General features: G+C 37.0%; 1 protein-coding gene across 1 annotated transcript; it reads left to right on the forward strand.

The window, feature by feature from the left end:
• Nucleotides 1-972: 972 nt before the first annotated feature.
• Nucleotides 973-25,270, forward strand: LOC306868468 (dual oxidase 1-like; the record flags this gene model as incomplete). The annotated part of the gene is made up of 33 exons (XM_079414648.1): nt 973-1,036; nt 1,665-1,748; nt 1,825-1,989; nt 3,294-3,481; nt 3,562-3,760; nt 4,998-5,164; nt 5,349-5,409; nt 6,635-6,731; nt 7,679-7,769; nt 9,771-9,873; nt 9,954-10,120; nt 10,255-10,430; nt 12,253-12,371; nt 12,460-12,600; nt 13,104-13,217; nt 13,312-13,514; nt 13,598-13,783; nt 13,872-14,085; nt 14,765-14,858; nt 15,033-15,193; nt 15,305-15,371; nt 15,462-15,539; nt 16,734-16,912; nt 17,070-17,300; nt 17,605-17,704; nt 20,461-20,510; nt 20,612-20,739; nt 21,174-21,327; nt 22,343-22,575; nt 22,972-23,130; nt 23,210-23,365; nt 23,527-23,655; nt 25,148-25,270. 33 exons carry the CDS (start codon nt 973-975, stop codon nt 25,268-25,270), a joined length of 4,581 nt encoding a protein of 1,526 aa, XP_079270774.1.
• Between the last annotated feature and the right edge of the window lie 758 nt (nt 25,271-26,028).

Below are 26,028 nucleotides of genomic sequence, written 5' to 3' on the forward strand. Positions count from 1 at the left end.
ACAGTGTTGGCCAGAGGCTCAGTTACCTGAAGATAACAGTCTAGTGTGCGAGTTATACCGTGACTTTGAGGGGGTCGAAATATGTTGAAGTGCGTCGAGAGAAACCCATACTCAAGCTGATTTTTGACCGCCAGTAGAAAAGTTTGCAAACGTCAACTTTCTTAGTTTTTGTTTTTGTGAAACTGTAAAAACAGGCTAAAATAATGACAGTTTTATGTTTTGTTGAAATATCGCCAATGCTTGAGAAACCTTCAGTCTTTTGAGTGAAATTCGCTCTCTAACTTCAAAACGTTCATCCGTTTTAACAAAAGCTTAGTTAAAAATTACTTAAAAATAAAATGACCTCAAATACATCTACAACACTCAGACAACAGCAGCCCGTAATAATGCAAATGATCCCGCTCAGGTAACCGGTCCAGGTAAGCGCACCGTCAGGTGATTGATTTACAAAGTATCCTAATTCACGTTAAGGATCTTCCTTTAAAGATTGACAGAACTGGATGTTACTTAGCAGGCATTTAGAAATCCCTACCCCTCGACAATGCCGCATTGCAACTCACCTGCAGACGCAACGAGAGCCGCAAAAAATAGCTATGTGTCCTGAAAATAAGATGATCCTCTCGGCGCTCATCTTTTAAAGGATCGCACTTCCTAATTACAGCTTTGATTTGCATTGATTGGTATTCCCAAAGAAAGGTGTCATCCGCTCATGACCAGCCCTGCAACATATACTCAGTGTGAAACAGGCAGGTGTGGATGTGGGTCGGACTCTCATTCAGTCACTGCCATCTACTCGCGGACAGGTGAGGTCTGCTATTCTGTAGACAGGCGTGACTGTATTTTCATTTTAATTGGCTAAATGTTTGCTCTAAAGTTCCCGATTTGTCAGTCTTAAAGGAAAGTTGTGTCTGCTTGTACAGCCAGCAGTTTTCTCTTAAGTGAAGTGCTCTTGTGTTTGATTGGTTTGCAAGAATGGGTTTATGTGAGGTCCTCTGGAGAACTTTAACTGCACTGGCTGTTCTCTGTCAAGCTACTGGTGAGTAGAAATCTTCCTATCTATCTGAAAAAAACATTTTCACTCAAAGATTACTAGTAAATTTCACAAATAATGACAAAGAAATGGCAATTTACATAGAGTTTAGAGAAATTTTGAAGTAAAAAAAAAAAAAAACTAAAATAGTACTTTGTGGAACTTTAATAATCTTTGTTTTATTTACCATTTTGGAAAATAATTTTTACTGTCTATGTATCTATCTATTGCACTTTGAAATGAGAAAAACTTATTTTAACCATTTTTCAGTTTGACTATCCTCTCAAATTTTCAATGCAGTTTTAATTAAAAATGACAGTAGGCTATTTTCTATGGTCTCAGCTTTTTGAACCTCACTTTGTGCATATATGAAAAAACAGGAATTGCCATGATTGCTGTTCCAACCAAGCAAAAATGAATTTGTTCAACCCAAGCTAAAGAATAATAATGTGCATTTGATCAGATATAACTGCAGTACAAGTTTATGAGATGCATTATATTAATGATTGGCTAAAGAGATGTCTTTAATCTAGATTTATACAGAGAGAGTGTGTGTAAATGAATAGGTCATTCACTAAATTAAATGATAATTCACATTTATTATAATTACTCTCTTTAATCTTGAACCAAGCAGGTGCCAATTCTGCCATTACCTGGGAAGTTCAAAGGTATGATGGATGGTACAATAATTTGGCAGATCACAATCGAGGGGCTGCAGGTGAGTGAATTCATACTTTTTTAGGCTTTCTACAAAAAAATTGAAGGAAAGAAACATTAGGATGTTCTCCCTACAGATGCAGCACTGGTCCGTCTCTTTCCGGCACAGTACATGGACGGCGTGTATCTGCCCCGACAGGAACCGCACCTGCCCAACCCCCGCCAGATAAGCAACATAGCCATGAGTGGCCAATCTGGTCTCATGTCCTACAGGAACAGAAGCGTTCTCTCTGTGGCCTTCGGTGAGTGACGCGTTCATTTAAACAAGGCGCAACCTGTTGATTGAAGAGCCAGCCCTTTAATTATAGCTTCACATTTTTAATAAAGGCATCCTGAGTGTAATTTGCCTTAAAGGGATAGTTCACCCAATAAAAATAAAATGTTTACTATTTATTCACCCCATGCTGTTCCAGTCCATTCTATCATGGTACAAAAACCTAGAAATTGCTAGTAACTCTTTTCCATGCAATTGCAATGAATAGGGACTGGAACATTCGAGCTCTTTCACTGTATTATTATCTTATGGGTTTAGTCAGACGGTGATAATAATCCACCCTGGTTCTCCGTAGGGTGTTCATTGGAGTCCATGAGGAGTAGTGATGTCCAGTTTACAAGGAACCATTCATCCTTTTAGATTACATTAGATTAGATAAACCTCTACTCGTCCAAAAAAGGGGAAATTTCCATGTTACAGCAGCGAAGAAAAAGTGCAAAGAAGCAAAGACAAATAAAAAATCATCGTTTTGAGTCAGATATTTTAGTGAAATGTCATGAAAATGATTCATTCACAAAATGGACTGAATCAGTCAATTGGAATAGCACTTATTTTTTTGAATATGATTGAGAAAATAGTTAGATTCAGGTGTTTACTTGCTTTATTTTTTCCTTTTGATTGGATTATTTCAGGTTTACACCACCTCAACAGCCTCAGGCAAACATGGAAATCTGATTCAACTGGTTCTTTCGGACAGTTGGTTTCAGTTAACTTTTTCAAATAACTAATTAATCAGTTCATTTACATAATAACGCAATGATGCAACGTATGCACAAATATATTATTAAAGCACCCAATAATGAAGTGAAACATGGATGTTTTACAGTATATAAAGTAAATAAAATAGTCTTATTCAGCTCACTTTTTTACATAAGCATAAAAACTTTCATTTGGGCCTTTCATTCAAGCGTTTGGTTCTCACATTTGCGTATCACCGGCTCACCGGCCTCCAGCCGTAACTGTTTCCTCAGTTCAGTGACTGTTGGAGTATGATAGGATCAGATACGCTGGTATTTTGGCTCATTTCGAGTCGGAGTGACTGTCAGGCGTCTGAAAGTGAGTTTTGATTAACTGCTTGAGATGTGAACTGTTTCAGACGGTTCAGACCTATCTATGCAATGTTATTCTATTAAGAATTTTAAACAATTTGTAGTGCTCTTCAATGATTTCAGTAGATGTTTTCCTGATATTATCTCCTGTTTGTAAAAGATCAAGGAGAATTTGATTCCTCACGATGGCCACTTTAACACATGCTCTTTATTACTACATTAGGTTACCATGTGTGGTCTGAGATCTCAGAATCCCGAAGACCTGGTTGCCCACCTGAGTTCATGCATATTCAAGTCCAAAAAGAAGATCCTGTCTTTGGCTCTAACTCTTCGCAACCGGTCCTGCTCCAGTTCCAGAGAGCAGAGTGGGTTTCGAGCACAGGCAAAAGTCCCAACAATCCTCGCACGCAGGTGCATATGTAGACACAATAGACTGTATGGGGTTTAGAACGGACCTGCTGAGTTTTTAATTTACGCATAATTCATTTCAGATTAATCACGTGACAGCATGGATAGATGGCAGCTCCATCTATGGATGGTCCAGCTCATGGTGCGATGCCTTGAGAGCGTTCTCCAGAGGATTGCTGGCGTCAGGCTCCTCACAGGACATGCCCCGGCGCAGCAGCAGCGGAAACCTCATGTGGAGCGCGCCGGACCCCAGCACCAGCCCAGGCCCACAGGAGCTCTATGGTAACATATGGAGCAGCTACTTTAAGTTGTAGTACATTCATTTATTTATGACCACATGACCAGTAGTCACATGGCTAATCAAGGAGTTTTTGTCTGGTAGGAATTGGAATATTTTGCAGTCATGCTTTCTTGCAACATCCCTTACAAAATTGCCCCATGGAATTCATAGATTCCTTTAAAGTACTATAGTAACTGCAATTATTTTACTGCTATAAATCATAAATTAATATAAGACCTTCTGCAAACACTGAGAAGCTTTAAGAATCTTTGTCATTCATTCATTCACTTGTTTGTTTCTTTGTTTATGGATAAATGAACACTTTTTTATTTTCTTAATGGATAACTATTTTATTTGTTTGTTTGTTACCCATTTATTTCGTTTTGGACAAATACATTAAACATGTATTATTAGCATGTATAAATAAATAAATAGACTTATTTATAAATAATATTTTGGATTTATACTAATAATAATAAAAATATTTATTATAAGTAGTAGTAGTAGGAGTAGTAGTAGTAGTGTTTATTTATTTATTTATTTATGGATGAATATATAAATAATACATGAATGGAAAAACTAAACACATATTAATAAATAAACAAATTAATTATTAATAAATTAAATAAATTAATGAATTAAATGATAATAATAAGTATAATAATAAATAAATTATAAAAATGAAAAATAATTATAAAAATAATAAATAAATAAATACATACATACATACATAGAGTGGTATTATTGCATCTGTGACTTTAATAATGATCATATTTTATCAGTCACTATGGTTACCGTGGTACATTTTTGTAAGGGATTCAGGTAGCATTGTCTTTTTGCTCCTAATCTAGTCTATCACCAGGTTCAATCCTCTTGCATAAGCATGTGTCTGCTAAAACCCCTAACAATGTGCGGCTGGTATGTTGCTGTAAAAAATTACACAACACCAAAATGAGGTATGGCACGTAAAATACTCTAAATAAACCACAGCTTTTGTTTAGCTCGAATGTGATGCCAATAGGCCATCGTTTTTTGAAAATATTCTTCAATCTTTGTAAATTTACCTCTTGTAAATGGCTCCATAGCTAGCAAAACATTAAGCAATAAAGTTCAAGAGAAGATGATACAGATCAGAGGAACTTTTCACTTTGTGTGGGTTTAGTACAGGTTTTGTATGCAAAGTGCTTATGGAAATGTTGCAAGTTGTGGTTTTCAGCTGCTGGGTTTGTGTGTTCTCAGAGTTTGGGAATGCCTGGGCCAATGAGAACGTCTTTACGGTCACTGAGGGAATTATTTGGTTTCGTTACCACAATTACCTGGCCTCCAAACTGCACAAGGAACACCCCTCTTGGTCAGACGAAGAGCTTTTCCAAAATGCCCGAAAGAGGGTTATTGCCACGTTTCAGGTAAAGCAAATCCTCTATTACTGACTCATTTTATGTAACAGGTGCCAATTTGGAGGGGCGTAACACAGTATTCCTCACTTAATATCTGCTTCACTTAATATTTCACTCTGCACTGCTTTGAATCATTATAAATATAATGATATATCAGTCTTATTTCTGATTTTGACAATCGACCTTTCCTCAGAATATAGCTTTCTATGAGTGGCTGCCGGCCTATCTGGGAATACCAGTAACTTCCTATCCAGGTGAGATTTCTGTGTGTGTGTGAGTGTGTGAGTGTTTGTGTGTGTGTGTGTGTGTGTGTGTGTGTGTGTGTGTGTGTGTGTGTGTGTGTGTGTGTGTGTGTGTGTGTGTGTGTGTGTGTGTGTGTGTGTGTGTGTGTGTGTGTGTGTGTGTGTGTGTGTGTGTGTGTGTGTGTGCGCGCGCGTGTGCGCGCGTTCTACAGTAGTCTGTGGTTTGTCTAAGTCTCAGACGGCACACCTACTGACCACAGTCCGTTCACTGACCGTCTGAAGGTCACACTACAATTTGAGTTTCATTCACATCCACTTACAGGTAGTGGGTATTACTAATTATTTTATATTTGTAATTTCAATTAATATAGGCAAATGCATTGTTTTTTACTAACTTTACGAAAAGAAAAAAAAAAGTATATATATATATATATTTATTAGGGGTGTAGCGGTACATGTATTCGTACCGTAAATTTTCGGTTGGATACGCACGTGTAATGAACAAAGTAGACAATAAATGCCATTTTGACGCTCTTTGATGTGAGTAAGTAAGTAAGTAAGTCGTGACGTATTGTCAAGTATGGTGACCCATACTCGAAATTGGTGCTCTGCGTTTAACCCATCCAAGTGCACACACACAGCAGTGAGTAGTGAACAAATGCACACACACACACACACACACACCGTGAACACACACCCGGGGCAGTGGGCAGCCATGCGCCCGGGGAGCAATTGGGGGTTCGGTGCCTTGCTTTATATATATATATAAAGCTAAAGAAGCAACATTTATTATACAAGTTTTGGTAACACAGGAAATAGCTGCTTGTTGGTGTTGCAAAAATGGTATTAATATCCTGATATTTAATATCTACAGGCCAAACAGAATATTCCACTTTACAGTTATTTAATATAAAGTTACTAGTCTATTGTTGTGGTATATTAAACAAAAAAGTGGGTGATTGTGGGCAGACGTGAGCAGACTTTATGCCACAAGTCAAAAGATTGGCTGCACAAGACTAACCTGTGGTCTGTTAAAATCTCTCTTATGGTTTGCGTAAAATGCAGTTGGCTTTGCTGTTGACAGCATGTCGTTGGCATCTACGTCATTACAGGTTAACAGATGCCAAGTATGTCATTTCTGCTGAGGGCAGTACTATTCTCAGTGGTTAGTGAAAAATATGAGCTAATAATGGCATATATATTATGAGCTGAATCACACAGCACCGCTTTTCTGCAGGTTATCAGAAATACGTTGATCCAGGGATCTCTGCTGAGTTTGAAGCTGCTGCTGTGAGGTTTGGACTGACTCTTGCACCACCTGGTGTATATAAAAGGTATATTTCTCAAATCACTTCTGTAAAACTGATATCTGTTGAAAGCCTTTTTAAAATTTTTAATTGAATTTATTTTAATCATTGCAAAGCACTGTTGACATAGTAACATTCAATAATTTCTATTCAAGGCCCGGTTTCACAGACAGGGCTTAGACTAAACCAGGATTAGGCCATTGTTCAATTAGGAAATTTAAGTAATCTTTATTAACATGCCTTAGAAAAAAACATTACTGGTGTGCACCTTGAGACAAAACAAAGGCACTGATATATTTTAAGATCAGTCAGTGCAAGTTTCTTTCAGTTAAAACAGCTCAGACTTATACTTTAGTCTGGGACTAGGCTTAAGCCTTGTCTGTGAAACCGGGGGAAAATGTAATAGTATTAGACCTACTTACACTGCCGTTTAAAAGCTTGGGGTTGGTACGAAGTCTCGAATGCTCACCAATTTAGAATTTTTTAAATCAAAAATACAACAAAAATTGTAATATTGTGAAATATTATGACAATTTAAAATAACTATTTTAATATATTTTAAAATCTAATTTATTTCTGTGATCAAAGCTGAATTTTCCGCATCATTACTCCAGTCTTCAGTGTCACATGATCCTTCAGAAATCATTTTGATATGCTGATTGGCTGCTCAAGAAACATTTCTGATTATTATTGCTGAAAACAGTTGTGCTGCTTAATATGGTTTGTAGAAACCATGATACATTTTGCAGGATTGTTTGATGAATAGGCAGATCAGCATTTATTTGAAATAGAAATGTTTTAATGCAATTTGATTGCTGAATAAAAATAATTTAAAAGTAAAAGTAATTTCTTTAAATAAATGAATAAATATTTATACAATAAATAAACTGATCCCACACTTTCAAATGGTAGTGTACATATAACATCCTCAATTGTATCTAAAATTGTGCTGAAATGTGATTTTGGGGATTCAGAAACAGGACATGCCACTACAAAAGTGCTGTGAACAACGATACAAGTAAATCTCCTGGCATGCGTTTATGCAACACCTTCTGGAGCCGAAATGTGAGTCATGATAAATGGGGTTTGGTTTGGATTATGCATATTATTACAATTTTAAACACGGTGGCTTTAATCTTGACTGATTTTGTCCTTAAGAATTTCTTTATTTTATATATATACTGTATTTATATATACTGTGTGTGTATATGTATATATATATATATATATATATATATATATATATATATATATATATATATATATATATATATATATTGATATATGTGTGTGTGTATGTATATATATATATATATATATACAGTATCTCACAGAAGTGAGTACACCCCTCACATTTTTGTAAATATGTTATTACATCTTTTCATGTGACAACACAGAAGAAATTACACTTTGCTACAATGTAAAATAGTGAGTGTACAGCTTGTATAACAGTGTAAATTTGCTGTCCTCTCAAAATAACTCAACACACAGCCATTAATGTCTAAACCGCTGGCCACAAAAGTGAGTACACCCCTAAGTGAAAATGTCCAAATTGAGCCCAATTAGCTATTTTCTCTCCCCAGTGTCATGTGACTCGTTAGTGTTACAAGGTCTCAGGTGTGAATGGGGAGCAGGTGTGTTAAATTTGGTGTTATCTCTCTTACTCTCTCATACTGGTCACTGGAAGTTCAACATGGCACCTCATGGCAAAGAACTCTCTGAGGATCTGAAAAAAAGAATTGTTGCTCTACATAAAGATGGCGTAGGCTATAAGAAGATTGCCAAGACCCTGAAACTGAGCTGCAGCACAGTGGCCAAGACCATACAGCGGTTTAACAGGACAGGTTCCACTCAGAACAGGCCTCGCCATGGTCGACCAAAGAAGTTGAGTGCACGTGCTCAGCATCATATCCAGAGGTTGTGTTTGGGAAATAGACGTACGAGTGCTGCCAGCATTGCTGCAGGGGTTGAAGGGGTGTGGGGTCAGCCTGTCAGTTCTCAGACATGCACACTGCATCAAATTGGTCTGCATGGCTGTCGTCCCAGAAGGAAGCCTAAAGATGATGCACAAGAAAACCCGCAAACAGTTTGCTGAAGACAAACAGACTAAGGACATGGATTACTGGAACCATGTCCTGTGGTCTGATGAGACCAAGATAAACTTATGTGGTTCAGATGGTGTCAAGCATGTGTGGTGGCAACCAGGTGAGGAGTACAAAGACAAGTGTGTCTTGCCTACAGTCAAGCATGGTGGTGGGAGTGTCATGGTCTGGGCCTGCATGAGTGCTGCCGGCACTGGGGAGCTACAGTTCATTGAGGGAACCATGAATGCCAACATGTACTGTGACATACTGAAGCAGAGACTGGGCCGCAGGGCAATATTCCAACATGATAACGACCCCAAACACACCTCCAAGACGACCACTACCTTGCTAAAGATGCTGAGGCTAAAGGTGACGGACTGGCCAAGCATGTCTCCAGACCTAAACCCTATTGAGCATCTGTGGGGCATCCTCAAATGGAAGGTGGAGGAGCGCAAGTCTCTAACATCCACCAGCTCCGTGATGTCGTCATGGAGGAGTGGAAGAGGACTCCAGTGGCAACCTGTGAAGCTCTGGTGAACTTCATGCCCAAGAGGCTTAAGGCAGTGCTGGAAAATAATGGTGGCCACACAAAATATTGACACTTTGGGCCCAATTTGGACATTTTCACTTAGGGGTGTACTCACTTTTGTGGCCAGCGGTTTAGACATTAATGGCTGTGTGTTGGGTTATTTTGAGAGGACAGCAAATTTACACTGTTATACAAGCTGTACACTCACTACTTTACATTGTAGCAAAGTGTCATTTCTTCAGTGTTGTCACATGAAAAGATATAATAAAATATTTACAAAAATGTGAGGGGTGTACTCATTTCTGTGAGATACTGTATATATATTGAAATTCTTGAAATTTTTCTTTAGAAATTACTGTTTTAAAAGTAACTATAAATTATATATTACTGTCAAATTATAATATGAAATAAAAAAAATTACATTGCTATATCATCAAGTTATATATGTTTTAGAATCCAAACCTGCAGTCCAGTCAGGATGTAGATGAGCTAATAATGGGCATGGCTTCTCAGATCGCTGAGCGAGAGGACAACATCATTGTGGAGGATTTGAGAGGTTAGTTATTTCCAATTAATTTAATGACAACAAGAAGATCTACTGGTTAACACATCTTCTCTATTCCTTTTCTCCATTAGACTACATGTCCGGGCCCATGCGGTTCTCGCGTTCTGATGCAGTGGCTTTGACCATCCAGAGGGGGCGTGATTTTGGGCTGCCCAGTTATAACCAGATCAGAGAGAGCCTTAACATGCGGCCGGTCAACAGTTGGGATGAGATCAACCCTAAACTGAATAACACACAGGTGCTGCTACAGCAATCAGCAAGAATCTCTCAATAACAAATACCCAGAATGCCCATTACCCATACACTTATTGTTCAGATAATGCAAAAATCTTGTTTGTAATGTTCTATTTAACCCTTTTCACTGATTTTCAGTTGTTAAGGGAGCTCGCAGAGTTATATGAGAACGATACCAACAGACTAGATCTATTTGTGGGCGGCCTACTAGAATCACAAGGGGGGCCAGGTCCAGTGTTTTCCACCATCATCCTGGACCAGTTTGAACGCATAAGGAACGCTGACCGCTTCTGGTTTGAGAACAAACAAAATCGGTGGGACATTTTCCTTTGATGATTACTCAAAAGGGTCATGAACTGCCTTTGTTTTGCATTTTGTACTGTTCTCTGAGGTCCACTTATAATGTTATCAAGATTTTTACATAAAAAAACATTACTTAGTAATAGGCTATTTTGTGTCCTGTTTTTGAACGGAAGTAAACTGCTATGATTGGCTAAATAGTTCCTCATAGATGGACCCTGCTGTGATTTAGGTCAAAAACGCATTAAATAATTCAATACATATCAAATGATCTGTAAGACGAGACAAAGCAATAGTGATAACATAATAAAAACAGTTACTCACACTTGTGTTGCGACATTACTGTCGGCACAGCATCCTCTTTTAGTTTCAATCTTTTTGAAAATCCTGTGTTGAATTGTGCCTTGTTTTTAAACAAATCTGTGGTAAAATGAAGTAAACAACGGACCGAGTTCTTACTAACGCGGTCTGGATCTTCATTAAAAATAAAGTTCATCCACTCTTTCCTAACGTTGGGATCAGAGGAAAGGCAATGCAAACACTGTTTTTCAACAACTTGGCACTGCACAGCAACGTATTGTCTTCAGAGCCATCTTTATCATTTAGTTTCTGCACGTTCCCCTCTCTCGTAAACACTACATGCACAAATTGGATGGGCGGGGCTAAACAGGCAGTGATGTAGAAGCAGGTGTTGATCTTCTTCTGCGGAGGCGGTGCTCATCCACAATGTTACATCATAGAGTCGTACATCCTAAACGTTGTCGTTTTGGCAGACTGCTATCAATATTTTAGACTAATGAGAAAATTTGAGTTCTGAAACTACCCCTTACCCCTACACTTACGTTCACGTGAAGGGGTAAGAGTGTTTTGATTCTCTTTTGGTTGGAGGGCTAGGGGCAAGGGGAAGAGCCAGATAGCCCCTCAAACGAAGATTTTTCAAGACCACGCTTCAAACGAATGAAAATGATCTCCAACTTGGCTGCCCGAGCGAACAAAAAGACCCATAAATGTAAGCATTTTTAGCATTAATAAAGAGTTTAATGAAAAGTAATCATTTGTTTTATGTTACATTCAATCATGTGTTCATATTTACGGTCATGTTATTCAACGAAATGTTTGCAAAAAAATCGCTAAAGTTTGCTAACATTAACTAATTACTGACAACAATTACACAACATATTTTCATGTTTGATCAGGGCGATAACCACCATAGACATTAAGGAGGGCTAGTCCCCCCAATAATTAGAAATCGCTAAACCTTTTTCTCAAATATTGTCAGTTCCAGAGAGAGCGATGAAAGTTGCGTGTACGTGTGTCTGTGCATTTCTCTTTACAATGAGTCAGTTTACTTCAAAAACTAATTTTATCCTCTCGTTGCTGGAAAATATAATGTAGTGATTCAGTATTTAAACTATGATATTAATAAAAGTCACAGGGCAGCGTTGACAAGTTTCTTTGCTCCTGGATGTGTGAGCTCCGCGATCTCTGGTGTGTGTGTGAGTCAGTAAGCAGCACATTAATATAGAGTGGTAATTAAAGGCTCTAATGCACACCAGTATAGGTGTGTGTATTATAAGAGCTAGACGACATATGATTACATGTAATGGTGTCCCATTTCTTAGGGGAATATTTTCACCCCTACCCCTTGACACCCACACACACTAGGGGTATGAAATAGTATTGGGATTGGGCCTTACAGGATGGTTCTATAGTACAATGACCTCGTATATGTCAAAAGGAATTTTGGGTTCTCAGTTCATGACTCCTTTAAAAAATCAGCCATGTCAGTTTGATCAGATGAGCACACTAAATACTGAAAGATATTCTTCCTCTCAGGTTGTTCACTGAGGAGGAGATGCAAGCCATACGTAACACCACATTTCATGATGTCCTTCTGGACGTTACCAGTGCAGAGGAGGGTGACATTCAAAAGAATGTGTTCTTCTGGGTGAACGGTAATAAGCAACCCACATGCACCAACATATTCCACAACAAAATCATATTATAAAGCAGTGATGTGTTTATATTGGGCTTTTTGTGCAGGTGATCCCTGCCCCCAGCCTCAGCCAATCACATCCTCCGATCTTCACCCCTGTACAAAGCCCTCCTCTATGAGTTACTTTGACAACAGCAGCAAGGCTGGTTTTGGATCAACGGTGGTAGTACTTTTCCTGTTTCCTGTTGGTCAGTGTCATTCATCATTTTTTGTGTGGGCTGCATTTGATCTAGAATTATAAACGTTTGTTTGTTTGTTTAATGCATTAATTATTAAATCACAAAAAAACACAAGAAATAGTATTTTATATAACAACAATTATATATTTTTAATATTTTTTACAAAAACATATTGGAATGGAACTTTGTGTGAACTCTTTTAGATTTAAAATGATTAAAATAAATAGTAGTGTTATTTATTAGATAATAGAATTAAAAATTGTGTTATTTATTAGAATAGAGAGTACTTTAATATACAGCATTTTATATAAATAATAATATTTTTAGATAACAATAATTATGTATTTTCATTATTGTTTATATTTGTTTAAAAAAGATTGGAATGTTTTACAGTAAAAATATATAACAACATTATTTATTTATTTATTTAAATTGAGTATTTTATATATAGCATATTTTCATTATTTTTTATATTTTGTTAAAAAAAGAATGAAATGTTGATCTCTTGACAGTAAGCTACATAGTAGCTTGTGTAGTTGCTCGTGTCCGGACAGCCAGATACAAGCGGTTCCAAAAGAAGCTCAGAGGTTCCACCACAGACAAGAAACCTGCACATGAAACTATTGGTCAGTAATATCACATGCAGTGTCACATTGGTCTGAAATTCCAATGAAGATGAGTTTATTAATTTCTGTCATTGCATTTTACTTTTTTGTTCAGCCAAAGAGTGGTTGGGGCACAATACAGCACCCCGACAAGTCGCACTTGCGTTCAACGAGAAGACAGTACTCCAGACCTTTGATGAGAACGGGTCTCTTCTCAGTTCTCACAGCATAGGCAATCAAGACCACCTCAATGTGTTAATATCCAATGACCATCAGCATCGTGCTCTACTCTTGAAGTTCCCCAAAGAGTATGATCTGGTAGGAATTTGGTAGTTCAGTCTGTTGCCTTCCCTCACCTAATGCTCAATGAGACTTTAAGATGCTGGATTTCTGTCCAAAAGGTTTTGTTCTTTGAGGACGTTGGTCAGAGGTCAAAGTTCCTGGGTTACCTGCGCTCTGAGCTGGAGGGCAGAATTCAGAGTCTAACTGTAAAGGAAATTAGTGAGAAAGAGATTCTCAGAGATGCAGTGACCAGAGCACAGAGGGAAAAGATTGTGGAGACGTTCTTCAAGCATGCTTTTTCAAAGGTAAAAGTTTCTTTACAAGGTCATTTTGTATAAAAACTCATGTCACAAAGTCATGGAGTAGCATCATATATGTGTTTTTTGACTCCAGGTTTTGGACATTGATAAAAGTGATGCAGGAGACTTGAGCAATAGGACCAGAGAAGCTTTACAGTGTGAGCTCACACGAGTTGAATTCGCCAGCGTGCTCGGTCTGAAGCCTGACTCGCTCTTTGTAGAGTCCATGTTCACACTGGCTGACAAGGATGGTAACGGATACCTTTCGTTTCAGGAGTTCCTGGATGTAATTGTCATTTTTATGACAGGTGAGGTTGTTCAAATCTTTTGTATTGCAGTGCAGTGTTTCATTATATTTTGTTACAATATCACCATTTTAAAATACTACAAAGTTAGTGTTAAAATGTTGCGATGTTACAATGCTACAAAGTTACCTTGTTGTTACCTTGTTGCTGATGTTACAATGTTATAGTATTGCAATGCTACAAAGTTACCTTTTTATGTCGTTAGGATGTTTTACAATTTTACAGTGTTACAATGTTAGAATATTACTATGCTGCAAATTTACATTGTTAGAATCTTACAATTGTACGATTTCTCAGCGTTTCAATAGCCTCGTTCAGACTGTCAGCCCAAATCCAATTTTTTATGCAAATCCAATTGAAATCATATTTAGATAGTGTCTAACTCAGTGAACTACATGAAATCCGATTTGTGCAAATCCGTTTCGAGCTACATTCATATGTGTTTTCTAATGCTATTTAAATCACATTCCTGTAAATACGTTTCAGTCTGACCGGTCAGATTGTATTTAGCACAGCCTTGTTTCATTGTTGTTACATGATGTAACCATTTTTCCAATTTTATAGTGTTATGATGTTACAGAATCGCCTTGCTATGTTGTTAGAATGTTACAGTTTTACAGTGTTATGGTGTTACTGTGTTAAGAGTGTTACAGTGTTTGCTGTTTTTGGCTTTCAAATCCAGGTACTCCCGAGGAGAAGTCTAAGCTTCTGTTTTCAATGCATGACATTAAAGAAGATGGCTTCTTGTCAAAGGAAGAGTTCACTTCCTTACTCAGGTCGGTTCTGATGTTTGTCTGTTTTTGAGCCTTGTTGAAAACAAAAGTGTTTTGTGCAAAGATTTCTTGATAATAACCTGAAATTTGAGATTCAGATTATACTTTTACACTTTGATAAATCCTCTGAAGGATTTCTTCTTTCTTCTAGTCAGTTTTTCCTCTTGTCTTGTGCAGGTCTTTCATTGATATCTCTGGAAGTGCTTTATCTAAGAGTCAGGCTGATGATGGTATAGCAGCTATGCTTCAGGCTGCTGGTCTTCACGAAAAAGATTCCTTCTCCTGGGAGGACTTTCACTTTCTGCTGCGAGACCATTCAGCTCAGCTCAATATTAAAGGTTAAGGATATATTTTTCTTTATGGTCTGATCCCCCATTATGTCACTATATTTTTTAGTTTACCCAACAAAGAGACATTTTATTTTGAAACTGTTGTTCATGTGTTCCCAGGCATGGAAGTACTTGGTAAGAAAAAACTATCCAGACAACAACGAGTATCTTTCATTAAGAAAAATGGGTAAAGAAAAATGATATAACATGAAGCTCATTCTAAATAAATACGTACGTACAGTAATTCAGCTAAAGTTGTTTTTGATTTCCTTTGTAGTTCTTCAGCCATGGAAGAGCTTACTCACAGGCCTGAGGGGGAGCAAGACCAGGAACTTCGTCAAAGACAGATCAAGAAGTGAGACGTTAATATATAATATCTCTGCCATGGTCATTTTAGAGCATGTGTTGCATTATGTAACGTGTTCTGACATGTGTATGGTCATTAGGAGCTCAGCTAGGTGTTAGATTTTAAGCCTTTATGAAACCCGTCATTTGTTGGCTATTGAGAAATGTGGCAATCAGTATTTGCTGGAACTGATGCCATTCTGTGACGTAATATTGGTCAGGTTTCGCTTTGAACATCATAATCTTTAGTTGACTGTGACAAAATTAAACAGGCTAATGCAGTAACAGAAACAACTATATTTTTGGGTAACACTTTTGAATAATAGTCCGTTGTTAACAAGTAACTATGCAGGAAGTAATAGCTACATTAACACTAATAGAGAAGCAAGATTAACTAAGCAGTAAGTAGTAGCAAATTTAGCACAAAGGTAGTTCCTTATTAGATATGAGATAATTATTAAAGAAAAATCTCCTCATTGAGAACTACTTGTGAACTATGTCCAATTAATAAAGAATAACCAATTAATTACTAATCACAACAGTAACGTCTTAAAAGTAAACAATTGGGTTCTTTGTGGAAGCTAATTTATGAACTATTGTTCAGAGTTCCCCCCAATTAAAAACACCTGAACCAGCTCATCAAGGTCTTACTAGGTATACTAGAAACTTCCAGGCAAGTTAGAGCTAAACTGTTAGAGCTAGGACTGAGTTTGGATATCCCTGAACTAGACAGACAAGAAAACAGACATACAAATGGATAGACAGATAAATAGTTTCTTAGTAACCTGTCTGTCTGTCTGTATAATTAGTTATCCACCTCTTGCATAATTAGTTACGTATCTGCCTGTTTATTAGTTATTTACCCACCTCTCTTTTAGTGTGATTAGTTAATTATACACCTGTCTGTCGATTAGTTATTTATGTATTGACTAGTTTTCTGTCTTTCTGTCTAGTTAACTTGGGTTAACTATCTGGCTGTTTCTCTGTATAGTTAATAAATTATTTACCTGTCTGTCAAACTAGTTAATTATAATAAAGCTATATGGCTGTCTTTCTATCTTGTTAGTTATCTTGCCTGTCTATGTAATTAGTTAGAATGACTGTGAGGTAGATAAATGAATAGACATACATAAAAAAGGTGGATAGCTAAACAGATAGAAAGACAGCCAGATAGATAACTATGTCGTTTATTTTCCCTTGTTAGAATTGAACAAAGTAACCCAAAGGTATATGTGAGGCCTCAGAGAGAACGCTACAACAGAAACCCAGTGCAGCAATGGATCCAGCAGTTCAAACGCTTCATAGAAAACTACAGAAGACATATAATTTGCATTGTTATTATATACGGGATCACAGCTGGACTAGCACTGGAAAGATGCTACCGTAAGTGTCCCTCTATATTCTCTCTTTTCACTGAACATTGATTGTACTGTGCATATTTAGGCCCTAACTTGATTTATTATGATCATGTTGAATTGTTCCTAATTTGTGACACTGGAGATCCGCACTAATGGTTACAAACCAATAGCAATGTTTGTAGATTATGGTTTACAGGCCCACGCCAGTGGCATCCCAGAGACCTCCATGGTGGGTGTGCTTGTGTCTCGTGGTTCTGCAGCCGCCATCTCCTTCCTGTTTCCCTACATGCTCCTCACTGTGTGCCGTAACCTGATAACCATGTGCAGGGAGACTTTTCTTAACAGATACATCCCATTCGATGCGGCCATTGACCTTCACCGTCACATGGCTATAGCTGCTGTTGTCCTCTCAGGTCAGAAAAGATAAATTCCCTCTACGTGCGAAACGCTATCATTTAATATTTAAACTTCCTTAACTGCCTTTCAAATGAATTTCACCACAGATATGGTTCAGTAGAATGTTACATCACCATACTTATGATTTAACACTTTGTGTGCAAAGACATATTTGTGCAGTTTATAGCATGTGTGAATCACAAAGCTACCAGAGTTCAAACTTCCATTTCATAATGTAACATTTCCTCAAAGTGATGTGCCATACATCAATTATGTAATATGTAATATTTTAATGTTTTTTTTTTTTTCTTTTTGTGCCAGTTGTTCATAGTTTGGGTCATGTGGTCAACGTTTACATTTTCTGCATCAGTGACCTCAGCATTCTTGCCTGCCTGTTTCCTAGAGTGTTCTACAACAATGGGTAATTCATGTTTAGCTTAATTGATATATGAAACGTTTTAGTTGGACGTTCATCTAACAATTTTTAAATGTCACTACTAAGAACATTCAAAATTAATGTTCCCATAATTTTTGATAAAATGGAATGTTCTCTGAAATGTCCGTGTAACCATGGAACAGGTTTTTAAATCATTAAAAAAATTGGATGTTTTGAATGTTCAAAGAACATTAAGGCCAGGTACACATTGCAGCTAATTTCGGTTGTCAGTTCACCTTTTACTCCTTAATCGTGTTCTTTACACACATAATTTGCTAAAATACGGGAGTGACAACCGCATTAACTCCCGAAAAATACAGGTAGTGACAACCACATTTACAGAAATTCTACGCAGTGTGTACGGAACTGAACTGAACAACTAGTTGCTAATGATGTATTTGAACGTGCATCAGAAATGTGTGTGAGATGCAAGAAAACAACAGTGAAAGAAGTCTTAACCTGAGCACATTTTGACACGGGACTAGTTGCGCTCAGGAGCCCTGTGGTAGTGTCAGTGTTGCCAGAAGTTCATAGAAAAAAACATCAAACAAGGACAAGCACAAAAAACTTAAACACCCAAATGCTTTGTTTTATAACACCAAAATAAAAACATATAATCCGCAACAGGCCACTTTATTAACTCCATAAAGTGCCTATCTTTATGAGCTAAGACCAGACACCATGCCAAAACGTGCTTGTAAATATGACAAGACAATGCTCTCTATAGGAGCCTCCTGAGCATAAACAAAAAACAGCACGTCTATCAGAAGTAGTTTAGTTAAAATTGATCCCAACACTGCTTATAAAATTGATGGACATACAGTGCCCTCCAAAAGTATTAGAACAGTAAAGACAAAATTGCTCTGTTGGCTGTGGAGTCAAGACATTTACAAATATGATTAAAAGATGAATATGAGACAAAACTACAGAATGTCACATTTTATTATTGGGTGATTCAACACACAGATGTTTTACCAGCTAAGAAGTTCAGCACTTTTAGAGTTCATCCCTCTATCTGATGTGAGCATAAGTATTGGAGCAGTTGCCTCACAGGTCTTTCTAAGTGATCAGCTGTGTCCTGTTGCATTAATTCTTCAGATATTAAAAGCAGGGAATGTGTCGTATCAGTTATATCCATTACTTCTGTATTCTGAATCTTGCATTCGATGATGACACACACAAACCAGGATGAAGATGATGGAGCTGACTTTGAGAGAGAAGCAAGCAATTTGGATACTAAAAGAAAAGAAGAAGTCAATTAGAGCTCTAGCAAAAACAAAGGGCATGGAGAAATCAAGAGTTTGGAAACCACCAGCGACACCAGCAACCAACAACTACCTGATCGGCTGAGAAAACAACAGTAGTTGATGACAGACAAATAATAAAAGCTGTGAAAATGAACCCTTAAAGACGTGTCTGTAAAATCACCAACAACTTCCAGAAAGCTGGGGTGATGCTCTGACAATCTACTGTCCTCAGGAGACTTTGACACAGAATTACAGATGCTACACAGCAAGATGCAAACCTCTGACCAGCACCAAAAATAGAAAGCAAGATTAGAGTTTGCAAAAAAGTATAAAGGTGAGCCAGAAGAGTTTTGGAACTGTGTTTATGGACCGATGAGACAAAGATGAACCTTTATCTAAGTGATGGGAAAGCAAAAAGGTGGAGAAAAAAAGGAACTGCAAATGATCCCAAGCATACAGCCTCATCTGTAAAGCATGGTGAAGGTGGTGTCATGGCATGGGCATGCATGGCTGCCTCTGGAACAGGCCCTCTCAACTTTACTGATGACTTAATGTATGACGACAGTAGCAGAAGGAATTTGGAAGAGTACAAATCCATCTTACCTACCAATATTCAAGAAAATGCCACCAGATTCATTGGGAAGTGCTTCATATTGCATCAGGACAATGACCCAAAACACCCTGCCAGTTCAGTCAAGGAATTTATAAGAGCAAAGAAATGGAAAGTCTTAGATTGCCCAAGTCAATCTCCAGATTTAAATCTGATCGAACATGAATTTCACCAGCTGAAGAGGAGAGTAAAGGCAGAAACTCCCCAAAACAAGCAACAATTGGGATTGGCTGCATTAAAGGCTGGGAAAAGTATTTCAAAGGATGAGACCAAGAGTCTGGTGATGTCTATGGGTCACAGACTCACTGCTGTGATTGTGTGCAAGGGATCTGCAACTAAATAATAGCTTTTAATCTTTTATATCTGCCTTATGTTCAACTGTCCCAATACTTATGCTCACATCAATGAGTGGGATGAACTCTAAAAGTGCTGTTCTTTTTATTTGGTAAAACATGGATGTGTTGAATTGGCTAATAATAAAACGTGACATTCTGTAGTTTTGTCTCATATTCATCTTTTAATCATATTTGCAAATGTCTTGACTCCTCAGCCAACAGAGCATTTTTTTCTTTGCTGTTCCAATACTTATGGAGGTGACTGTAAGTGTCTTTAGCCAAAAAATGGCAGATACCAAATGGCTAAATTATTCTTCACTCCCGCAAGATGCCAAAGTGTTGCTATGGTTACAAATGCGAGAGTGACTGCTGTTCCGTCCACACATGGAACGATAATTTACGGGACTCACGTTGTCACTCCTGAAACTTGCAGTGTGTACGTGGCCAACGTGATAACATTTTTATAACTTAATGGGAAGTTAAAATATTCTCTGGGAGACTCTACTAGTGCAGGAGCCTTGTCCAAAATTCTGTGTTGGTCATTTGCAGGTCTGAGCTTCCAATGAAATGGACTTTCTGGTTTTTCAAGACAGTTCCTGGTATAGCTGCACATTTAATATAGTTTTGATATATTCAGTATGAGTTTATTATTTTTCTAGATGTGTGTTTGCTGTAACACTCTGTTTTGTTTTTCTTTCAGGTCTCACTGGGGTTCTTTTGCTGTTGATTTTTGCCTTTATGTATGTCTTCGCCTCGCACTATTTCAGACGCATCAGCTTTAGAGGATTCTGGATAACACACCACCTATATGTGCTCGTCTATGTCCTGGTAAAGGAAAAAAACACCTATTCATTTTATGAGTTTTAATAGTGTTAGAGCTTCAGTGTTATGTACTAAGAAAAATTGTTGAAATATAGTTGAAATTCAGACAGTGGAAGATCAAAATAAATTAAAAAATAGCCAGAAAGTTTAATGATTAGAATAATTATTTCTTTTTTTTTCTTTTTGTTTTAATGTATTTGTTTGTATTTCAAAACAAGAGTCTGTATTTAAAAACACAAATCTTTCGCAATCATTTTTTGTTTGTTTGTATTGTGTGTGTGTTTTTTTTTTCTTTGTTTTCGTTTTTTTTTTTAATTTAGAAAATGTTTTTGGGTTCGTTGTTTTCGTTTAATTTTGAAAGTTACACGTCTGGTGGAGACACTGGACACAGGAACTGTGAACACTGACTTTCTCTCTTTCTCTCTCATCTCATTTGGCAGACTGTGATCCACGGCAGCTACGCCCTCCTCCAGGAGCCTCGCTTCCACATTTACCTAATCCCCCCTGGCCTCCTCTTCCTCCTGGACAAGCTCATCAGCCTCAACAGGAAGAAGGTGGAGATCCCAGTGGTGAAAGCCGAGCTGCTGCCCTCAGGTAGACAATACGCTCAGCAGATCCAGCACAAAGCTCTTTTATCTCAGAGTCTCCAAGGGCCTGAGCACACAGCGCTGTGTCATGTGCTGTAAAGTGTTCACTTCTAATTGCTCTGGCTGGGAAATCATACGGCATCTCAGAATAGGAAACCTTGAGTCAAATTCAGGACTCACTTTGTTGATTTTAAAATGAAATTGTGTTTAAAATCACCACTTGTGTAACGCTTTATTTCAATAGTCCACTTTAGACATTCTACTAGCTATAAGTAACTTTGCAACTATGTCAACTATGAATCATTAGAGTATTAATAGACTCTCTGCTTAGTATCTGCTAACACTTTATGTTGATGGTCACCCAATAGTCATTCTACTTATTATAAGCAGTGTTGGGGAAAGTTACTTTTGAAAGTAATCCGTTACAGTATTGCATTACTCCATTAAAAATTAGCTAATTACATTACTTATAATTACTTTTCATCGAAAGTAAAACATTACATTATTTTTATTACTTTTTGTCACTTGAACTGAGCTCGCTTATTTTATTTTTAATTACAACAAACCCAAAAGTTATGTTTTTGGCAACTGTAAAGGCCCTTACACATTAAAAGTGAAATTAATAAGCCTCAGCTTGAAGGAAGTGCCGCTGCACTTACTCCCAATTTCTCTCAACTCGGGGACAGGAGAAGGTGTCTTGAATTACTTTTTTGAAAAAGTACATTTAAATTGAATTCATAAATTTAAAAGTAATGTGTTACTTTACTAGTCACTTGAAAAAGTAATCTGATTACGTAATTCGCGTTACTTGAAATGTGTTACCCCCAACACTGACTATAAGTAACTTTGCTTGTACATGTGAACTTTAACTAACTCTAAAATAACAAAATAAACAGTCTATTAAAACTCAAATGAAAGTTAGTTGACATGTACTGGCAAAGTTATTTATGGTAAGTAGAATTTCTAAAGTGGACAAGTAGCACTGATAACAAACCTGATTCTCAATTTCTCTGAACTGCCAGGTGTAACTTACCTGGAGTTTAAGCATCCACAAGGTTTTGTCTACCGCTCGGGACAGTGGGTACGTATTGCATGCCTGGCGCTGGGCACAGATGAGTATCATCCTTTCACCCTGACCTCTGCACCACATGAGGAGACCCTCAGCCTTCATATCCGTGCAGTGGGACCCTGGACCAGCAAACTCCGAGAGGCCTACACCCCTGAGAAACTCCAGGAGTTTGGAGGATATCCAAAGGCAAGGATACCCAGTTTGTCTTTGGTTCATATAGATGTAGATAAACCTGAATGCATTAGGTTATCCCAATATATATACAGTATATGAGATGCACCGATACTACATTTATCAGCCGATACGATAACCGATTATTTACAATTGTATCTGCCGATACCGATACTATACAGGGAGCTCTCTCGATTGGTACATAGTATTAGAAGTTAAAGTTAATGAGAAATCTATTATATTCAGTGCTATTTATTTTCAGATATATTAATCCCTTGTTCTGTCACTTGAACTGAGGCACTACAGCGCTCTGTCGCGCCACATTTAAGAGTGTAAAAATGGCATTTATTGTTTTAATTTTGTGATAAAATGAACAGTATTTGAAAGCTTGACCCTGCTGTATCTCCACAGCTGTATCTGGATGGGCCATTTGGGGAGGGTCATCAGGAGTGGACAGACTATGAGGTGTCAGTATTGGTGGGCGCCGGGATTGGAGTCACACCCTTTGCTTCCATCTTAAAAGACCTGGTGTTCAAATCTTCAGTCAAGTTCAAATTTCACTGCAAAAAGGTACACTACAACGTGCAAGTTTTCAATGTCCTGTAATTAATGATTCAGTTTTTAACTACTCTTAACATGGTGGCTCTAGGTGTATTTTATCTGGGTGACACGGACTCAGCGTCAGTTCGAGTGGGTGTCAGACATCATAAGAGAGGTGGAGGACATGGACGCTCAGGAGCTGGTGTCTGTGCACATCTACATCACACAGCTGGCTGAGAAATTTGATCTCCGCACCACCATGCTAGTAAATCCATTGTTTATTTGAGAATGATAAGAGTTTTTTATTGGTTTATAAGGTTACTGTAAGTTCCACTGAATTACTGTGACCTAATTAAAAGTAGGTGAAATGATATGAAGTTATGGTTGGTTTTAAAATCATCTCTCTTTCTCTTTCTCTTTCTCAAGTATGTTTGTGAGCGGCACTTTCAGAAGGTGTGGAATAGGAGTTTGTTCACCGGCCTGCGCTCCGTCACACACTTCGGCCGCCCACCCTTTTTGGCTTTTCTCAGTTCGCTACAGGAAGTTCATCCAGAGGTCAGAAGCCAAATAATTTGCATCTAAGATGCATTGGAGCTTTACTGTTAAACTCCACCAAGGACAATAACTATAACGATAATTGTACCCCCGGTTTCACAGACAAGGCTTAAGGCTAGTCCCAGACTAAAATGTAAATCTGAGCTGTTTCAACTGAAGTAAACTTGCACTGACTGATCTTAAAACATGTCAGTGCCTTTGTTTTGTCTTAAGATGCACACCAGTAAAGCTTTTTTCTAAGGCATGTTTATAAAAATTACTTAAATGTCCTAATTAAACTATGACCTAATCCTGGCTTAGGCTAAACCCTGTCTATGAACCCGGGCCATAAAGTTTTTAATAATTATTCTAGTTCTATGAGAATAGGAAAGTTTACACCACAATGATAACGACACAAAGGATCAATATCGTTGGAGTCACTTTCAGAAACATTTTTTCCAGCTGATGATCGATAAAACATTGACAGCCGATCAGAATCCATCAGATTTAAAGAGCTTGAGTATTTAAAGTGGGAGATGGCAAAACTGCAGCATGCACTTATAATAATAGTAGATTATTGTGTGTTGTTGTGGACGCTAATATAGTTATCCTTATAGTTATCTTAATTGTTATAGTTACAATTATCTTTATCGTTATAGTTATCTTTATCCTTATAGTAATTTTTATAGTTATCGTTATAGTCATTATTATAGTAATGTTTATCGTTAAAGCTATCTTTATCATTATAGTTATCGTTGTAGTTATAATTATAGTTATCTTTATTGTTATAGTTATCATTCTATTTATTGTTATAGTCATCGTTAAAGTTATCTTTATCATTACAGTTATCCTTATAGTTATTATCTTTATTGTTTTAGTTATCATTCTAGTTACTGTTATAGTTATCGTTAAAGTTATCTTGATCATTACAATTATCCTTATAGTTATCATCATTATCTTTTTTGTTATAGCTATCTTTATCGTTATGGTTATCGTTATTGTTATAGTTTTCGTTATAGTTATCTTTATTGTTAAATTTATCTTTGTCGTTAGTTATCATTATCATCATAGTTATCTTTATAGTTAACTCTATTGTTATAGTTATCGTTAATGTTATAGTTAGTTATCGTTAGTTATTTTTGTGGTTATCGTTGTAGTTATCGGTAAAGTTATCTTTATCATTACAGTTATCCTTATAGATATCATTATAGTTATTATCTTTATTGTTATAGTTATCGTTATATTTATCTTTATCGTTATGGTTATTGTTAAAGTTATCTTTATCGTTACAGTTATTCTTATAGATATAGTTATATTTACAGTTGTAGGGCATGTACTGTTACATTTTTCTAAATCTTCATGTATTAGTAAATATCTGTGATTCATATGGGATCTTGTGAAAGGAGTCATTTTACGTTTTAGGTTAATAAGTCATTTAATTAGATCATTGTGACAGTTGTGACATTGTGACATCAACCTCACGTACACCACTGATGATTTTTCTTTGTTAAAGGTGGAGAAGATGGGCGTGTTTAGCTGTGGTCCTCCCGGTCTGACTAAGAATGTTGAGAAGGCCTGCCAGCAAATGAACAAACGTGACCAGGCACATTTTGTTCACCACTATGAGAACTTCTAGACTGTATGATTGAATCATATAAGAAATACTTAACAACAAATCACTGAATCATCAATATTGATTAATTTTAAATGGCCTGGAGTCCCATTATTCCATTTTAGAGTTGCCATTACTAGTTGGTAAAGTTGAGGTTATATGAAACTATAATGCAGTCAACAAATTAGTTGTGCTAAATTGAAAACTAAACATATTAGGGGTAAATTTCATACAAAGAAACAGAGTACTGATCATTTGGAGTTATGCTAAATGAATCACTTTTAGTGTGTTTTTAGTTACTATGCTTTTTTCCATTGTTTTCTGTGTTTCTCTCTTTGAATGCAAAAGTGCATATAAATGATGTATGTTGTATGTAACAAATGATGAATAAATGAAGTGTTATTCCATTTTTGTCTGTAATTGTCATTTGAGGGTTATTGTTGATGTCTCATTATCACTTCTAATCAAAATTCCATCTTCAGCATTTTTGATTGAATTTGATTATTTTGTCTTTTATTATTCTTATTTGAATTATAAGTTAAATTATTATTATTTAACTTTTTCCCTTTTGATGATGCCTCTTACCTCCAAATCATTCAACAGTTGCATCAATAGAATGAATTTTCCATAAAAACAGAGATGAGCATCCTTCAATATATATTCCAACTACATATTGCAGTACAAAACATGATTATTGGCAATTACACTCACCTAAAGGATTATTAGGAACACCTGTTCAATTTCTCATTAATGCAATTATCTAATCAACCAATCACATGGCA

Source organism: Barbus barbus (assembly GCF_936440315.1).
Source record: "Barbus barbus genome assembly, chromosome: 50".
Classification (NCBI taxonomy): Eukaryota; Metazoa; Chordata; class Actinopteri; order Cypriniformes; family Cyprinidae; genus Barbus; species Barbus barbus.